Source organism: Oculina patagonica, chromosome 2, assembly GCF_052425735.1.
Source record: "Oculina patagonica isolate OP01 chromosome 2, crgOcupat, whole genome shotgun sequence".
NCBI classification, from domain to species: domain Eukaryota; kingdom Metazoa; phylum Cnidaria; class Anthozoa; order Scleractinia; family Oculinidae; genus Oculina; species Oculina patagonica.
This window is the reverse complement of record NC_135759.1, coordinates 42,463,306-42,482,635: the sequence shown is the minus strand read 5'-3', so window position 1 is coordinate 42,482,635 and position 19,330 is coordinate 42,463,306. Positions and strand designations below refer to the sequence as shown.

The following is a 19,330-nucleotide window of genomic DNA, read 5'->3' as shown; positions in this document are numbered from 1 at the left end:
AACTTTCGCGGAAAAGCGCGCGGAATTGTCTGCAACTCGTGCAAAAAGAAAACATTAAAATCTGCCTCGCTTGATATAAAGATGCCTTAAAGCAAATGTAACAAATTCAGTAGTTCTTTATATAAAGGCAGTGCGGATTGTTTGGACTTTGTTTTAGACTTTTTTTTAACTTTTTATTAATGCAATGCACCCCCTCCCAACCTTCAAAGGCCGCTTATCCAGGCGACGTTATATTGTAAACATTTTGATCATAATATTTACTCTCTATTGTTTGAGGTGATGTATTCTGTGAAATCATGCCTCCGGCAAAGTTGATTACTATGCGTGGTGTTATAACGACAAGATACAACAAACCAAACAAACAATTATTGACCAAGGTTTCAGTTTCGATTCTGCTCGGCAGAAGAACCAGAAAGGACAGTAAGTGCTAAAATAAGCGGAGCTTTGTTCGATATCGATGTCTTCCGAAAAAGCTGCCGAAAGATGATCCTGACGAACGCTTTAGCCAGACAACAAAGAACCTTGAAACAATATAGAGCAGAAAAACAATAGCTCCAAAACAAAGAAAAATTTCAAAGGATTTTACACCGAGATAAACCATCACTTTCCTGCATCATTGATCCCGCACAGCCAAGTATCGCTACTGAAAGCAACAAATTTAGTCCTGCAGAAGCCAATGGCCACAAAACACACTTTCAATGGTAAGAAAGTCTTAAAGTGATTTTTGCATGCAGGGTTGAGAAAAATTTATCAGCTCGCTGCCTTTTAAATATATAAAGCATCCAGGACTAATTTTCCAAAGCTGCTGAAGTCGGGCTATTTGCAAACACGTCCGACGTCGGACGTGAAGGAAACTGAATAGTGTTCTGTTTTATGACTCTTTTATAGACCTCGTTCTATAAAAAATGAGATTCATTTTCCGCTAAACCTACGAGGCTCGATTGAAATTCGAGTTGGAGTGCTCTGACCAATTATACTGGCATAGTAGAAGTCCCGGACGAAGTTATAATTATTAGTTAAAAGTTCAGGATTGCAGTAAATTGGTAACCTAACCTTGTTATCATAAAAATATATGCAATATCAAACCCTTTCCCCTGTATGAAGTCCCATCCCGCAGATTAGGAATCTCCCATTTCTCTTCTGTCAGTTTGGATTATGATAGTACTCCAATAAATATGAATATCTTACTCACGTTTTGCACTCAAAAGGAACCTTAATCTTTTACGTGTATAGGTCTTACATTGAACTTATAAAGTCAAACTAGAGTATGGAATACTCAGGTGAAGAGTTAAATTTCTTCCGAATTTGCTACATCACCACAAACATCATAACAGAAGGACTTCGACACGTCTTCAAAGAAGAATGGAACCGGAAGTACGGGCTCGTGTTGGGAGACTGGCACGACACAGCCAAAAATGGGCACGACTTTTACAACAGAGAAACGATGGCGAGCCGAAAAAGAAACAAAAAAGTATTGAGTTCAATGATAAATGGCAACTGCAAAGAGTGGGACTGCACCGCCCTATTTTACAGCATCTTGTACTCTGGCAGCATTGGTGCTTCGAGCAGTCCTCCTCTCTCTCCCCTCGGTAAAGTAGGAAGCTATGTTGACGATCTGCGGGAATTTCGTAATGAGGTATTTGCCCATGTTTCAGAAGGTCGGATTTCCAATCACGATTTTCAGCTTTTAGTTCAAAGAGTGGAAACACCATTCATAGGGCTAGGTCTGTCTCTGAGTGACGTCAGAACGGTTGCAAACCAGAGCGATTTCCCCACAATCGAAGTAAGGAACCTTAAAAGTCAATTGCTGCAAGACCAAAAAATAATGACATATCTACAACAGCAGAATGCAGTTCTTCTAGAAATATCTGATGCCCTAGAAGAAGAACTCGCTTCCGAACCAAAATCTTTCCTAGACAGCCTTCCACTTAAACCTTCACACATAATTGAAGAACGCACTCATGAGGTGTCTATGATCACAGAACAGTTAAAGGAACTTTACAGTTGCAGCAATGGAGGCGTCACCACAATTTATCTTTCCGGTAATCCTGGCTGTGGCAAAAGTCAGCTTGCTAGAGAAGTCGGAGAAATATTTTTCAAACAGGGTTCAAATGATAAGCTTTATTTTGTGACTACGTTAAATGCAAAAGCTCTTGAGGATATGGTGTATTCGTACGACAGCCTCAGCAGAGCACTGGGATGTACAGAGTACGCTGTCAGTGCAATAACGACTTCAAGCGGTTCCACTGCACAACAAAAGTTGAGACAGTTCAAAACATTAATTGCTCCCAAAATGAAAGCTTTCTTGTCGTGGTTGATTATCGTAGATGGTGTTATTGACGTCGAGGCTGTCCGCGAATTTTGGCCAGCTAGTGGAAGTAAACAGTACGGGTGCGGTCAAGTGCTTGTCACCACGCAGGATATCAGCGGCATTCCCGATAGCTCTCCCATGAGTCGACATATCTCTCTTAGCAAAGGCATGCAACCTGACGATGCGGTCAGATTGCTTAATAACGTATCCCAGATGTCTAATCAAGACACGGTACAAGATGTTGCGAAGGCATTAGATTATCAGCCGTTGGCCCTGGCGTGTGCTGCTTTGTACGTAAAGAGTGTCAGCCTGCGTGGATCTTCTAATTTCAACTGGAGGAAATATTTGGATAAGTTTGAAGCAGGGAAGGAAGCAGAAATGGGTAAAGTTAAAAAGAAATGCGAGAGCGGATACTCGGAATCTATGCCTGTAGCCGTACAAATGGCTCTAGAAAGGACCATCACCAGTAGAAAAATACTGTTCCATTGTTTCCAGCTGCTCTCCCGTTGTGCGCCATCGCCCATCTTGCTCGCCGTTGTCGTTCAATTTGTCCTTAAGCGTGTCCCTAACCACGACGAAGAAGACGTTCGTGTTGAAATAGCAGACTGTTCGCTGTTGATGTTTGACAGGCGTGAAAAAACTTTGAGTTTTCACCAAGTGCTGTACAGAGTGATTAAAGACTGTGAAAGTCTCTCTATAAGCCCAGAAAATACCCTTGAAGTTGTTGTTGCCTCGGTCGAACCCATTCAATCTATGGTAAAAGAAGAAAGCCCAAGAACAAAAGTTTTTGTTGAACACGTGGGTGCATTGCTAGACTTCGTCATCTCCGTTGAGTCTGCTAACAGTTCCTTTTATGTTGATCTAAGCAAAATGACCGAACTCCACGATTTTTTTGTGTGGTTTACTCGCTGTGCTGAAATCTGCCGTATCTATGGAAAAACATCTGTGTATAAAAAGTGTTTAAATTTAATTAGTGGCTTCACTGAAAAACACAACTGCATGAACGAGAAGAGCTCAGTAGATGGCAAACTATCTTCACATCTTTTGTGGTTTTGTGGTCGTGCCTTACTTTTCCTCTGTGACTACAGCAGCGCATTGAAATACTTGGAAAATGCTCTGGCTCTAAAGAGGGAGATACATGGCAAGAATCACGCGGACGTGGCACTCTGTTTATGGAGCTTAGGTCGAGTGCACCGCGAGCTTGCTCACAACGACGAGGCGATGGGTTGTCTGAAGGAGGCGCTTTCTATCAACCTTGAACTGTTTGGAGAGAAACATCCACAGGTGGCACACTGTTTAAACGCTATTGCCTTGGTTCACTGGGATTGCGGTCGCTACGATCAAGCACGACAACTTCTGGAAATGTCGCTACAAATCCATAGTGACTTTGGTGAAAAGCGATTGGCCGCCGGATTGGCCGGTGCTTGTCATCATAGTCTTGGTTCCGTTTATGAAAAGTTAAACAACCTAGACGTCGCCAAAACGCATTATCAGACAGCTTTTGAAATAGAAAAACTCTTTTATCCCGACGATCATCCAGAAGTCGAGGACGCTGCAGAGAGTCTCGATAGAATATCCAGACTGAAAATGACAGAGGAAGAAACCAGCATCCCAGGTCACTGTTTATGAAGAAGCTGAAAAGCCGAATACTAAAGGAGCTAAGGAGCTAAAAATAACAAGTGTGCCATCTGCACCAAGATGTTTATTAGTCGTTTGTTAATTATCGTTTACAATTTCAAAATCCGGATAAACCACAAAGACCGTGACGGCCACAGTTTCCAATGGAGGAGAAACGAATAGAAAACAACGGCTTAGAAATTTTCGTAGCTGATATGATATTAAGACAAATGGGGTTACAAATATACAAACCTACCTACTTACTACGTATACAATTATATTTGTCCAGGACAGTAGAAGCCAGATAAAATACGATGCACGGGAAAATAATAGAGGCATACATATCGTCTTATTGTGCTTTAAATGAGCCGTTCCTCTTAAACCTTGGGCCTTGGGCCTAAGTTAGAATTTTATATAACAAAAACAGCTATTACTTGCTTTATTTAATTAGTAGCTGACTAAAGGTTGACAGAAGATCTATGGACAGCCTAGTAACGTGAAGGCCCAGGTTTACTTTTTCAATTTGAAAAAGAGAAAAGGACACAAATTGTTATTTGCATTTTCTCTGCTATTATGACTAACGTTATAAGCATACAGAAGTTCAAGTTGGAGCATTTCGAACTGAATTTTAAAGATAAACGGAGAAATCATCGCCGGAGAATATTTACAAATTTGAGCAGTCAAAGAGATATCTATTTACCAAATTTACCGTGAACATACTATTACAAATTAACCCCCTCTCTTGCGATTAACAGGTATTTCTCACTACAACGAAGTATGCATCTGTCCCAGCTTAGCCATCATCATCATCATCATCATCATCATGTTTATCATCATCATCATCATATCCCAGCTTAGCCTACTGTTTTGATGCATCGGACTGAGCTTTCACAAGTGTGGTTCTTGCTAACAAATATGAACATAGAATGTAAAAAGTGATTAAAATTTTTAACAGCAGTTGATCGGTGTTTCGAATATACGCCCTTATGGTGAGGGCAAGAGAAAACTTTCTTAAGTTACTTGACTCTTTTTCAAGTACTTGATGGATTTCCGCCAACCTGAGTCTGTTTCTTGCAGCTTTGGTACTGAAAAGAGACAAAGTAAAATTATGATTTGTGCGTCATAAAGGAGTATGTAGATATCTTACGCGTGTAACAAGAGTTCGCACAACTCTCCATGATTTAAAACCACATTCTTTCTCTTATTTCCTGTCTATGTGGACTGGGTTGTGGTCAATGGAAAGTGGGAAGGGAGACAATTCTCATCGCTAAGATGGGAAGCAGGAGAATGCAGTACTGCTAATATTCACGGCTTTTCTCGTCCATTACCCGTCTTTATGCGCCTAGTGGCACGATGAGACATGATGATGTTAACGATAATGATGATGATGATGATGATGATGATGATGATGATGATGATGATGATGATGATGAGTGAAGTAAGTCATTGCACGACTATGTCCGTGTGCTATTAGGATACACACAAGGCACTAATATTTTTCCTTGTACATTATTTGTTCCTCGAAGATCACAGTTTTCACAATCTCCCTTTGTTCTCGGAAAACTGTTCACTTCTTACAACAGATAATGTCTTTGGACAACTATCAGTGCATAGCCCACATTTGTGCGTCAAATGGAGGCTATTGGCTACTGTCTTACCTTCGAAACTGCAAGTATGGTCAACGCAATCACCAGCATGGCTCCTGCACCACAGAGGACGTAAATAAAAACACCCGCAGACGAGCTTCCCAGTTCTTGGTCTTCTTTTTCTTTTTCTTCCTTGTTCACCACTACACTGCTAACTCGCAAATGCCCCAGCTCATCATTTTTTGCTGAATCGCTGATGATCTCTTGAACGTCGGATTGCTTGTATTTTGTTGAAGAAGACATGTGAATGTTCGAGGTGACAATGACGCTGCCTTTCTGGAGTTTGATCACTGTTATGTCAATACATCCTGGTAATTTCTTTACGCATAAATCTGTGTAAAGTACAGCTTGAATCTCTGCAACGGCATTCTTGAAAACGGTGCTGTTTGGATAGGCCATTTCTGAGGAATAATTTAAATTTTTTATTGTCATTACAACAAGAAACTTCACTGCATCTGCTGGTATGGTTGGTTCTGTGGTAATTTTTGAGTGATCCGTTGGCAGGCCGGCAGACGCACCAAGCGCCGCTGAGCTGGTGACTGTTGGCATTTGCGGTGTGGTCGATGTAGACATTGCCTGCGTTGAAGACATGGCTGTTTTAAGTGGTGATATTTCGTGAATCGTGGTTGATTGTGGCAATATTGCCAGTGATGTCTCGGTTGGTTTTGATAAGACGGCGTTTGTTGAGTTTAATTCCTCCACAATGATATCAGACACCATCTTTTTTTCTGACTTCATTTGGGTTTGCACCGACCAGGCAAAGCTTTCCGCCAGTTCGTCGGCTAACAAGCTTGCCGTTGTTTGCACATGTGCACTAACCTTGAGAGCAGCGGAATCATTTGCCAGCCCAATGACATTCCAGTCGAGGACGTAAGGGATTTCTTCAAACAGCCCATCGAGTTTCTGTTTCAGTTCGTTTGCAGTTTGAATAAAGGCATCGCTCTCTGTGTCGGCTAATTCCTCCTGCCATTGAGTGCCATTATTCCAGTTAAAGCGTAGTAGAAACAGTTTCTGATTCGAAGCCGGCGGTGAAGGCGTTGTTAACAGTGCATCAGAGCCATTCATTACTTGAGTGGTAGTGGAAGGGTTAGTTGGTAAATTTGTCGAGGCTTGAGCATCTACAACAAGTAGGAAAATGATTACAGATTAGTGCTAATTAAATCTCTGTTGTCGTATTGCTAAGAGTATCTTAGATGGCGTCTTGTTCTTTGGGCGAAACAGGTCGCAAAACTCCGTGGGCTGTTTTTTAGTCAGAGGAAGCGACGTTGAAAATGATTGAGATCTTGAGTGTTAAGACCATACAATTCTCACTGCACAATTGTACTGTAGCAAAAGAGTACAAAGAATCGGCTCAAATTTACTAAAACAGTGCTGATGATGATCGTAAACGCATCCATAAATTAAACCCTTTGATTTTGGCTGCTTTGAAACCGCAAGCGCACTTTTCCCTTCTGTAGCATATTTATGAAAAAAGCACATCGTGTGATGTCCGAACATTCGGTTTACATAAAGTGCACGCCTAAAAACGGTAAACCGCAAACGCATGCGTGGACAAGGCTCAATAATTAGGGGGTGCCGTTTCTCGTTTTAGGAGTGCCCAAAAGAAAATTAGTAGTGCCGTGAAACAATACAATTTTGTCATGTGAATGGAAAGTTGGCGGCCATACTTTAAGGTACGGGTACCGAAATTCAGGAGTGCCGTGCCTAAAACGCCTGTCGTGTTAATCGGGCGTATGATACACTATTTTGAAACTGTCTATCTAAAACCTTGCTTTTTTCTATTATTTAGATAAGGTTGACATAGTTTGTCCGTTGACTTAACCGCTTTTAATTAACAGATCATTCAGTTAACTTATTTTTTAAAATGTTTATTAACATATAATTTTCAAAAGTAAATAATGAGAGCCTCATTGGGACTAAGAAGCCCGAACAACCTCGCAAAACTTAAATACTGTTGTTAATTTTTACACTTTCATAATTGCGAACCTAGATACTGTACTAAATTTTTTTTAGCTCAAGACTAACTCCAGATAAATAGCCTTACTAGAGGGATCTTGTGAGTATTTATTTAAAAGTCTACTTTTAACACAAAACAGTTAAGACGGAATCCACTAGGAAGTTGAGTAATATTTATTAAAGTTGGACAAAAATCAATTTCCAGAATAATTTAAATCCTATTGCGTTATTTCCTACCCTTAATAAAAGGTAAAGATGTAAGTAATTATCCGTGATGACACCAACAACAATTTCTTATCAGAGTCTGAGAAAATGAATTTCAAAGTTCACAAGGTATAGGAAAAATCTCACGTGTAGCCATTTTGTAAATTCGTCTTAAGCGATTCAGTGGAATTCAGCGGAACTTCAAAATGTGTTTTCGATGTGTGGTGTTGTTAGAAAAGATTTCTTTTGATAAGATATTTGAAGCAGTAACAAAAAAGTTTGCAATAAGGTGGAAATAATTCTGGTACAACAATTTCTTATCCGAGTCTGAGAAAATGATATTTAAAGTTCACAAGCTATGGGCAAAAGCTTACATCTTTTAAGCGATTCAGTGGAATTCAGCGGAACTTCAAAATGTGTTTTCGATGTGTGGTGTTGTTAGAAAAGATTTCTTTCGATAAGATATTTGAAGCAGTAACACAAAAGCTTGCAATCAGGTGTAAATAGTTTTGGTACATAATTTTGTCCAATGACTACTCGAAGTCCTGGCGGATTTCCTCTTAAACGCTGACGGCACCAACTTGCTTTGAATCTCTCTCAAATAAATCGCCAGAGTTTGTCGCTTGTTAGGACTTGTGACAATTTAACTAGACATAAATATGCTACAGAAGGGAAAAGTGCGCTTGCGGTTTCAAAGCAGCCAAAATCAATTTGACCGCGAAACACTGCTTTTAAAATATTCTAATATACTTCATCACCTCTATTTGCATTTAAACTTAACTCGACCGTTATTTTACTCATATCTTCTTGATCATGAACTCAAGATGAGTTCGAAACGTCGCGGCTTATTTTCGCTTATTTTTATCCTCAAGATACAAATCACGTAAATAATTTTGAACGAAAAGTACAAGCATTCAAACTGAATCCAGATCCAGAAATATCTATGGAAAAAAATTGATTTGGCTATCACTATTTTGAAATTCTTTGTTTTATAATTCTTTGAAATTCTTTGTTTTCCGTCTTTTTGTGAAATAATTTGTTTTAAGACAGACATTGTCTCACAGAATGTTTTGGTTACTTCAAGTGACTTGTGTGTTAAACTTTTTCATTATGATATTCGATATTTTTATGGCAATTGTTCCTCAGCAATGTGAACAAAGAAACAACAGCTTGAAACACATACAAGGTTTTCTCACGGTCCTGTGAGCTTCATAGTTTGATATTAAAATAAAATTGAATACTTTCGTTTATTAAAAATTAATATTTAATTTGGCAAAATTTCAATGCAATTAGAGCTGAGTTCCTAAAAATAAATTTGGAAACGTCTTGCTTGAAACTGACATGCTAGAAGTTATGATTCACAAGTAGCTCCAACAAACAACGGCATTTTGAAAATCAAAACTTGCAAAAAATGAGAAATATTGTTTTGAATAATCTGAAATAAAATTGGCAGTGGAATCAAGTTTTCTTTCTGCTTGTTTAATTAGTTTTAAACAATTTTTGCTATAGGTAAGCTATTTTCAGCTATTTTTTATTTACTAAGCAGTGAAAAATCTCATTCACACGAAAAGTCTGAAAACCTACTTTATTTCTGCGTACATTTCTAGGAAACTTATTCTGCAATAAATAAGTTTCATCGATTTCTATACATTACGATTTAAATCTTTCTTTCTAGCTGTTACAATTCCATAACAAGTTTTGCTGTAAAATTTTCAAACATCCGCTCCATTTAGGAGGAATTTCGTCATCCTATGAATTCCGAGGCACCTGGGACCTTCCGGTTGCATAAAACAACTTAAGATTAAGTGCTACTTTCTGCAACCATTCCCTGTGTTCCAGTGGATTTTCTCTCGTCCTATTATGGATGAATCGGGCGAAGACGGACTAAAGACTACAGGAAAAACCATGACCTTGCAAAAACATCGAGCGGAACGCAGGGAGCAGTTGCAGAAAATCCCACTTAATCTTAAGTTGCTTTATCCAACCGGGCCCTGAACTCTATAATTCTAGAACCAGTCAACTTCTGTTCCGCACCAGGATAAAAAATATTCACCTACCTTTTGTAGGGTCAGTCACTGCACTGCCAGTTGACATTTCTAGAAGATGTACCAAAGAAACTCCGAAAAGGAAAGCAAACCGAAGACCTGCCATAGTTGCGTGAATTATTGAAACCACTTCCAATACAGAGTTTTATTTTATAACAATTTCATCGCGGATCATTATGCGGGGGATGTAGATGTAATGTACACAAAAAATAAACTAATTTCGAACCACCCCTGGAAGACTTAAGGTTATTGTTAACCAAGAAAACATGCCTCAATTAAGTGGCTATTTAGTTGACAACTTAGTTTTCTTATTCTGAATCCGCTTTTTCACCGACTCGGGTATTAGAATCGAAAGCGCTAGAACTTCATCGGAATTCATAACCTATCCGAAGTTTTAAATGGACTGGACCCGAGTTTGTGAACGATCACATGACCACATAAAAGTTTTATACAACAGTTTTCATGGGTCACCACATGAAAAGCTTTCCGATTGAGAAGCATGCTTTGTATTAATTTTGGGAAGCGTGCAACGTGGTTGATATCCGGGCAGCCCCATTAATGGTCCCTGAGTACCCCCGGAAAGGGCCCTCTACCAGGAAGACACAGTTATGAACCAAGCGCATACCCCCTCCCGCGGGGGTGCATCCCCCTACTTAAATATCCCAAAATGTCTTAAACAGTGTCCGGTGTGTCTGTAATCGATTTGTGACAATGCATAACTTGGTAGTTTAGACGATCCTGCTTCATGGTGCTTTTTGAGTTGTTATTTAGACGTCGAAGGGCAGAAAATGTACGCTCTGAAGTCGCCGATGCCACAGGTAATGTCAAATACAATCAGGGGCGTAGCCAGCCTATAGCCCCGTAGGCCCGGGCCTACAAATTTTTCAACCAATCCGTATTTTCAAAATGTGTGATGACGAAAAATTCATACTGAAACTCTCATGAACTCTTTCAAGATAAATCTTTCAAGATAAATCTTTCGTTTTCAGTCTTTTTGTGAAATAATTTGTTTTAAGACAGCCATGGGGTGGGGTTCAACTGTACTTATTGACTGAGTGGGATGGCTAACACGATATATCAGCTTGGAGTTGTGGCATCACAACATGGTCCTCATGTATACAGAATAATCACAAGGCTATAATTCTCCTATCAAATCTCATGGCTCAGTCAGTAAGCAACTTTAAGGTTGGAACTTGGTGCCTACAATGATAACATGCCTACAAAAATTCCTTCCGTCACACAAATTCAAACTTGTTTACATTAAAGTCACAGGGGCTTGTCCACTCACATTGTATTTGCCCCCCTCCCCAAAAAAAAATAAATAAGTAATAATAATAATAATAATAATAATAATAATAATAATAATAATAATAAGCATCCCCTTATGGTTATGAAGTCCAAGGTAAAACAATCAGTCACCTTTTCTACATGGACGACCTAAAAACCTATGCAAAAAGTGACAGCCAGCAAACCGGCCTACTCAATATTGTAAAGACATTCAGCGATGACATCAAGATGGAATTCGGGCTGGACAAATGTGCTAAAGCTACATTCAAAGGAGGAAAGCTGACAGAAACTTTCGACCTGCAACTTGACACTGACACCTGTATCAAGGAGCTAGACCAAGAGAACACATACAAATACCTTGGTGTGGATGAAAGTGATGGTATACAGCATGCCAAGATGAAAGAAAAAGTGAGGAAGGAATACTACCGCAGAGTAAGGATGGTCCTAAAAACGGAGCTCAATGCTGCCAATAGATTTGAGGCAATCAACACCTTAGCCATCCCAGTGGTGACTTACAGTTTTAACATAATCGACTGGAAGATGAGTGAAATCAAAAGGTTAGACACAAAAACAAGAAAACTACTCACCCTATCAAAGATGCATCACACCAAAGCAGATGTAGACAGGCTCTACCTCCCAAGAAATGCTGGTGGTAGGGGTCTTATCCAATTAGAAGCCTCTTACAAAACAACCACGATAGGGCTCGATACATACCTAAAGAACACAGATGATGCCCTAATCAAACTAGTGCAAGAACATGATGGCAGAAAGAAATTGTATTCTATACAAAAGCAAGCAGAGCAATTCAAACAAGAACTAGACCTACAAATCCCAGACAAACAAGCAGATGAAACAACCACCAAATATGCAAAGAGAACCAAACAAATGGCACGAAATAAGACCCAAGAAAAATTAACAAAGCAGTGGGAGGACAAAGCTCTTCATGGGAGATACCCAAAGAGAATAAAGGAAGCAGATGTCGACCACCACAAAACCAACCAGTGGCTGAAAAGCAGTGGACTGAAGGCAGAAACAGAAGGATTCATAATCGCAGCCCAGGACCAAAGCCTAGCTACCAGATCATACCACGCCAGAATTATCAAAGACGGTACTAGCCCCCTATGCAGGATGTGTAACAAATACGACGAAACAATCGACCATATCGTGTCTGGGTGCCCTGAACTTGCGAAAACAGAATATATCCACCGACACGATAAAGCAGCCGCGTATATACACTGGAAAGTCTGTCACAACTATAATATAGAGACATCAGAAAATTGGTATGACCATGAACCGGAAACAGTTACAGAAAATGAGGATGTCACAATATTATGGGACATGCCCATACACACAGACAGGAAAATAACAGCCAACAGACCAGATATAGTGATTAAAGATCACAAAACGAAAACCTGTAAATTTATTGACATGGCAGTACCATCAGACAGAAACACATCCGTGAAAGTCACTGAAAAACTATCTAAATATAAGGACTTGGAAATCGAAACAGGCCGAATGTGGGGCATGAGAACGGAAACGATACCAGTTATCATTGGAGCACTTGGAGCTATCAAAAAGGGACTAGAGAGTTATATTGGAAGAATCCCCGGCCAAATAAGCATCAGTGAACTACAGAAGATAACCTTGCTGGGTACAGCGCATATTTTGAGGAGGGTGTTGTCAAGCTAAAAACTGACTACCCTTTAGTGCCCCAGGACCATGGTTTGGTCCCGGCGCTAAGGACTTTAAGCAAACATTACGTAAGGAACATAACAATAATAATAATAATAATAATAATAATAATAATAATAATAATAATAACAACCAAAGAATGTCTCTCCTCGTGTAAATGCTCAAGAGACTTCTCTGCAAGACACAGTCCTGCTACAGGTCCTTGCAATGACAATGCTTAGTAAAAAACTAGCGAACTTTTCATATCTTCAATTATGTATCCCAAAGTAAAAAGACAGTTTCGAAGTTAGGGGATGAAGTTAATTTTCCTGATTAGGAAACAAATTTGGAATATTGAAATGTATGCGAGCGTGAGATACAATGCATTTCAAATTACAACTTACACTGTAATAACACAACATAATGCGAATGTTTCTTTCTTTGGCATGTGTAATATTCACAAATTTTTCACAAAATGTTTTAATAGACAAAGACAAAAATAAAAAGCATTAGTGTAGACTAATTGTTCTTGCTTTGTATCGACTTTGTATGTCAAGAAACAGTCAACACATACTTGCATTGATTGACATCAATAAGAGAACCAATTTTGGAAGTTGTGAACGAAATATGCTGATCACCCATCACTATTTCAAGTTCCTGCAAACAAAGAATAAGCCATGTTTAAAATTATTTTTCATTTTTCTCCAACCTGAACGGTTTGTTTCATCACGGCAAACACTCGTCAAACGGCGATGGTGTCAGCTGGTATCACTAGAAAGAAGAATTCTACTCCGCCAAGAGAGCTGTGATTAAGATCAGACCAGTGCACTTTTAAGAAATTTCTGCCTTTTTCTTGTTTGTTTGAAAATCATAGTTTCAAAAACTGTTCCAGTGACTGTCAAATTAAAAATGGCAGAGAAATAAGTTTTGTCATTATTAATTAGGTAGCTTGTATGTTTAAGTTAAAAATTTAGGAAATGAATGAAACGAGCCCTTTGACTCTTTCCTGTCGGTACTTTTTCCTTTTTTCCACCCCCTCCCCCCCCCCCTACCCACCCTAAGGGCGTTTCTAGGCAATAGGCACAAAGCCAAACTGTCAGGTGACTAAATAGCAAACGTACTTTATTTCGGATCATCGTCCGCTATTACTTATGCATGCTGTTTCCCAGATAAAGTCGTTTATAGACCATATGTATATTTTCAAAAAAGGTTTTCTCTCCTTCTATTCTGTCTTCTTCTCTTTTCGTTCTCCATCTGACACCCCTACCCACCCCCCCCCCCCACCCCTCTTCTTCGATCGTTTGACATATAATGTGTCAAGGCATTTTAATCGTTGCTCGCAAATATACTTTCCAAATTGAAAAAAAATTCGTGCATTTTTCTGTTCAAGTGACTGTCAAATTAAAAATGGCAGAGAAATAAGTTTTGTCATTATTTATTAGGTAGCTTGTATGTTTAAGTTCAAAATTTAGGAAATGAATGAAACGAGCCCTTTGACTCTTTCCTGTCGGTACTTTTTCCTTTTGTCCACCCCCTCCCCCCCCTACCCACCCTAAGGGCGTTTCTAGGCAATAGGCACAAAGCCAAACTGTCAGGTGACTAAATAGCAAACGTACTTTATTTCGGATCATCGTCCGCTATTACTTATGCATGCTGTTTCCCAGATAAAGTCGTTTATAGACCATATGTATATTTCCAAAAAAGGTTTTCTCTCCTTCTATTCTGTCTTCTTCTCTTTTCGTTCTCCATCTGACACCCCTCCCCACCCCCCCCCCCCCACCCCTCTTCTTCGATCGTTTGACATATAATGTGTCAAGGCATTTTAATCGTTGCTCGCAAATATACTGTCCAAATTGAAAAAAAATTCGTGCATTTTTTTCGTCAAACCATTATGAATATGTTGTCTTCGTTTTTGAGCAAGGTCTGAATTTCTCAATTATGTTTAAAATATCTGTGTTATAGAAAAATTGAAATTTTTACTAAAACAATTTGCTTCTTGCTTTTTATTTACGGTTGCTTTAGAATTTGCGAACTGTTTGCAAAAATGGATTGTCAAAATCATGGCTGAATATTAGTTGCTATGCAGATTATATAAAATAAGACCTTTATGAAAATATAACTAAAGGCATCAGAGTAGGCTACTTATGTCGTTTTGTAAGGGTAATAGGGCAAACTCTAACAAGAGGAAATCGAATGTAGTAACTTGTCAGGTTAACAATTCGTGCTTAGGCTTTGCACGTCTCGATCTTGTTATGAAACTAGGCACTTGTGTTGTAGGACAGACAATTTCGTCCACTGTATTGTGGTCTTGGCTTTATTTATTGATCAAAAGAATTCACAGTTTTAGTTCTTTTACCATGTTCTATAAATTCCTTTCATACCTCGGTTAGAGAAAGAAACAGGCTCACTGGCCGTTTCAAAATAAAAATTAAATGAAATTGGTCTGATTAAGACCTGGCGGAAAAAAACAAAAAGAAACTGTTGAGAGACAACTGGTGTCTCGGTATTTTTTTTATTCGGATTTATTTTTTGTATCTCAGACAGGTGATGGCGAGAGAGCAAGGACGATATTTACATTTCACAATATATAGTTATTTAACAATTAGACTACGAGCCTGAGTTTTCTATGAGCGAATAGTCAACCAGGCGCAGCCGAGTTGACTATCGCTCAAAGAAAACGAGGGCGAGTAGTCTAATTGTTTTAGTAGAAACTGTAAAGAATTGTAGTCCAAAACCTACAATTTTATGTACTTTTAAGCCAAAAATCAAGAAAAATTGACCCTGTAAAGAGCAACGCGCGCGCGATTGTGTTATATCGAAGCGCAGCCAGGATGACACATAATAAAAACAATAAAAAACGTTCACTGGCTAAAAATATTAAAAATAGAAAACAATGGGAAAACCAATCAGATTCGCGGATTTCCAATAGAACACGGCTGAGTTTCTACTAAATATATAAAGGAGTGTAACGAGATATAGCAACAAGGAAAATGACCTGGGAAATATTGTTTGCTTGCAATTGTTTCAGATGTACCGAGTTGCTTAGTAGTTGTAAAAAACCGTAGTTAATATGTCGTCACTTCACAGCTGACTTGTTTCGAAACAGCTCATGGATGACGTGTATTTAATTATTTATCATTATTTAATTATTTAAATATGAACGTTTTGCCATGCATTCAGCCTGCCAACGGCAGTATAACATTCGAACTTTAAAGTAGCTGCTCTAAAATACATTTCTTTAGTAGGCATCTACAATATATTATACGGTTTTTATACCTCGGCACATTTGAATCAAGAACAAGCAAATTCCAAACACAGTCATCAGTCAGTGGATATTTTAAAATATAATATTAAAATAATTAGGAAACTGAATTTAACCGTGCTATTTTAAGTTATAAAAAACAAATCATCTGTGAATAGATATGTCAGATAGCGGGTTTTAATTCTGCAAATGCGGTGAAATTAATATATTTTGTCAAAACGTCATTCCGACTACAAAGTAGTCAAAACACATTTATGTATGCTCAAACAAAGGGAGACACTTAAATGAAAATATTATACATCTGCGGGTTACCTTTCTCTTAGCCTCGGTAGCTTCGTTATGAGATTTTTCTCGAGGAAAGGTTTATCGCCGCCAAGTCAAGACTTGTGAGAGACAGGGAACCTGTACACACTCCACCTTCGAGGGACTTTAGTTATTTCAACATATGACCGGTTGAATTGTTCTCCGGTACTCAAACTGGTGTAAAATGCTCTTCAGTTAAGGCAATGTATTTTGCTGTACAGATCGAACTCAGGAGGGACCTAATGGCTAAAGGGTGAGTTGAGTTTGAATAAAGTTTTCAAATTGATTAAACCCTATCGAAGCCGATGTTTGTTTCCTTTGTGAAATTCACTGTCATTCACATATAGATTAAGAATAAGAAAAAAACAAATTTCTCTTTAGGCCGCCAATGATAGCAAAATCTGCTGTGCAAGAAGTTCAGTAATTTATTATTATCAGTTTACTCCACTAGGTTAACCGAAGCCATATCGATACATTTCTGATATTTACAAAGTAAATTTCCTGACATTATCAACGTGCTTTCTTGTCGGTCTTTTGTCGCTGTTTTTCAAAACTGCCATAAAAGATAACAAATCACTCTTCATTTCATTTTAGAATAGAAATTGACATTAGGGCTTTCCACAAGTTGCTCGGCAACTTTTTGGCAACTTTTCATGTTTCGAGCAACTTTTTCCCCTTCGAGCAACTTTTTTCCTTTCGAGCAACTTATTGCATTTTGAGCAATTTTCAATCCGAAGATCTCCGAAGATTATCCGAGTGTCGTTCAAAGGCAATACGAACGTTTCCGAAGATTTACGAAGTTTGCCGAAGATTTTCGGGGAACATCTGAAGACGTTTGAACTTTCGGCTCATTCTGCATTAAAACATTTCAAAACTCGACATAAAAAATGATGTCATCGATATCTTCACATTTTTGTCAGTTAAAGAAATCCTTGTTATTTAACAAATTTTCCCCTTGATATGTTATTTAGATACTTTTTTTGATGTAAGATTGCATAAAACTGCTTAGAAATCTTACTTTCAAAGAGAAATAAGCATATGTTTAGAGAAATTATATTGATTGGAAGCAGCGTTTTGGATTTTTTGGAGCAACTTTCGAGCAACTTTTATTATCAGAAGCAACTTTTTTGGATTTTTGGAGCAACTTTTGAGCAACTTTTTTAGAAATTGTGGGCAACTTTTAGGGAAGTCTCGAGCAACTTGTGGAAAGCCCTAATTGACATTGCCATCTTCAGTAGAGACAAGTTTCCAAAAATTGTCTTCATCGGTCTTTGGCTCAGTTTTTTATATGAAACAACAAAACAAACAAAACAATAACTTTATTAATGTGTCAAAGGAATTCTGGAATTCTAGCCGAGAGTGAAACACTCTCTACTAATAGGGGACACATAAAATAAATAAAAATAATAATAATAAAAAGACTTAAAATTGATATTTACAATAAAAACAGACTAAAATTTAACTACGCTATTTACAAATAATTTCAATAACAATTTTAGAAAAAGTTAATTCGTATTTAAAATAAATCATGTACTACATAAAACGCAGTTGTGACATCCATGTTCAATTTTCAGTGAAAGGTTAGTTACAGTGCGAATACTCGAACCGGGACAGTTTGAACAAAGTTAACCAATCACAGCGATAATTGATAACAATGGATGGCGACCTTTTTCGTTAGCGGACCAATGACGTTTAAAAATTGAAACAATAAGTTTACAACAAAATTTGAAAACTCAGCAACGTTGCAAATAGATGCGGACCTCTCAGGAAAACCTTCTTTCTTTTGATTGGTTAGTTTCGATCCTAAATTTTTAAGAACATCTGAAGGTCCTTACGGTGGTCTTCGAGCATTCGAGTTACATCTGAATTGTTGGGGCTTGATCAAGTTCGGTCTTGTGACGAAAATATAGATGAGGCGTTAGCATATAAATTCGAATAAAACAAACCTTTATTGACCTTCACTTTTACAACATTATATGGCTCTAACCAAACTCTGCGTTGTGAAAATCGACTAAACTGCAACGCCTCGAATAATTTTCGCAGTTAGCCTTTCCGCTCTACTTATGCTGGGCTTACATAGTTTCTCAATTCCGAAATGTTCAACGACAGCTCCGACCATTTTTGATCGTGGAGGTGTTGCTCACCTTCTGGGCATAGACGAATTGTTCAAATCATAATCCCTCAAAACGTTTCTAACAAAGTGCCGGCTACTTTTGACCTCAGTCGCGATTAACTGTTGATTCATTTCGGTGTGTTGCAGGTCTAAAACCCGCTCTCGTAACAACTGCGAATGTCGGCGACCATTGTCATATATTCCCCCTTCACGATTCAATCTGAGTTGAATATTTTTGACAAAAGCCATTTTACGGAATATTTTTGCACTCGAAATGAAAACTTTTTTACCGTTTCGAAACAAAACTAAACTTTGGGATCGAAACTAACCAATCAAAAGAAAGAAGGGTTTCCTGAGAGGTCCGCATCTATTTGCAACGTTGCTGAGTTTTCAAATTTTGTTGTAAACTTATTGTTTCAATTCTTAAACGTCATTGGTCCGCTAACGAAAAAGGTCGCCATCCATTGTTATCAATTATCGCTGCGATTGGTTAACTTTGTTCAAACTGTCCCGGTTCGAGTATTCGCACTGTAAAGTGATCTGTCTTTTAAAAGATTGCAGAGACGGTAAGTTTTTTAAGTTAGTTGGGAGTCGATTCCACAGCATAGGCCCGATATATCTTAGCGAGCTTAGCATTGGTTTATATCCTAATCTTAAAATATGGCAGGTTGAAAATTTATTACATATTGATCGGGTTAGACTATTTTACTCCTTACACTCGGTGTCTTTGATATTTTTACTTTGCCGGAGAACTTAAATCGTCAGATACTGTAACTTCAAATAAACTACTTGGTTTATATATCCGAGCTCAAACTATCAAATCTTAAACTTTGATATGAATATTACATTGAAACCTAGTGAGACTTTTTTTCTCCGAACATTCGAAGTCCATGAACAGCAAAAACATCGGCGAGT

At 38.3% G+C, this 19,330-nt stretch overlaps 3 protein-coding genes across 4 annotated transcripts; 2 read left to right on the top strand and 1 right to left on the bottom strand.

Moving 5' to 3' along the window:
- The first annotated feature begins 205 nt into the window (after window positions 1-205).
- Window positions 206-5,671, top strand: LOC144641234 (uncharacterized). The gene is made up of 2 exons (XM_078500272.1): window positions 206-701; window positions 1,234-5,671. Exon 2 carries the CDS (start codon window positions 1,268-1,270, stop codon window positions 3,938-3,940), a length of 2,673 nt encoding a protein of 890 aa, XP_078356398.1. The 5' UTR covers window positions 206-701; window positions 1,234-1,267; the 3' UTR covers window positions 3,941-5,671.
- On the bottom strand, window positions 4,882-10,575 carry LOC144641519 (uncharacterized). Its single transcript, XM_078500532.1, has 3 exons — window positions 9,792-10,575; window positions 5,587-6,692; window positions 4,882-5,013 (listed from the first exon to the last, which is right to left on the bottom strand). Exons 1-3 carry the CDS (start codon window positions 9,883-9,885, stop codon window positions 4,960-4,962), a joined length of 1,254 nt encoding a protein of 417 aa, XP_078356658.1. The 5' UTR covers window positions 9,886-10,575; the 3' UTR covers window positions 4,882-4,959.
- A 637-nt stretch (window positions 10,576-11,212) lies between these two features.
- On the top strand, window positions 11,213-12,879 carry LOC144642087 (uncharacterized). 2 transcript variants are annotated; one of them, XM_078501084.1, is made up of 2 exons: window positions 11,280-11,684; window positions 11,868-12,879. In XM_078501084.1, the coding sequence occupies exons 1-2, from the start codon at window positions 11,295-11,297 to the stop codon at window positions 12,753-12,755; spliced, it is 1,278 nt and encodes a 425-aa protein (XP_078357210.1). In that variant the 5' UTR covers window positions 11,280-11,294; the 3' UTR covers window positions 12,756-12,879. The 2 variants fall into 2 exon arrangements, with proteins under 2 accessions (XP_078357211.1, XP_078357210.1); XM_078501085.1 differs by having other exon boundaries at window positions 11,213-12,879.
- The last annotated feature ends 6,451 nt before the right edge of the window (window positions 12,880-19,330 follow it).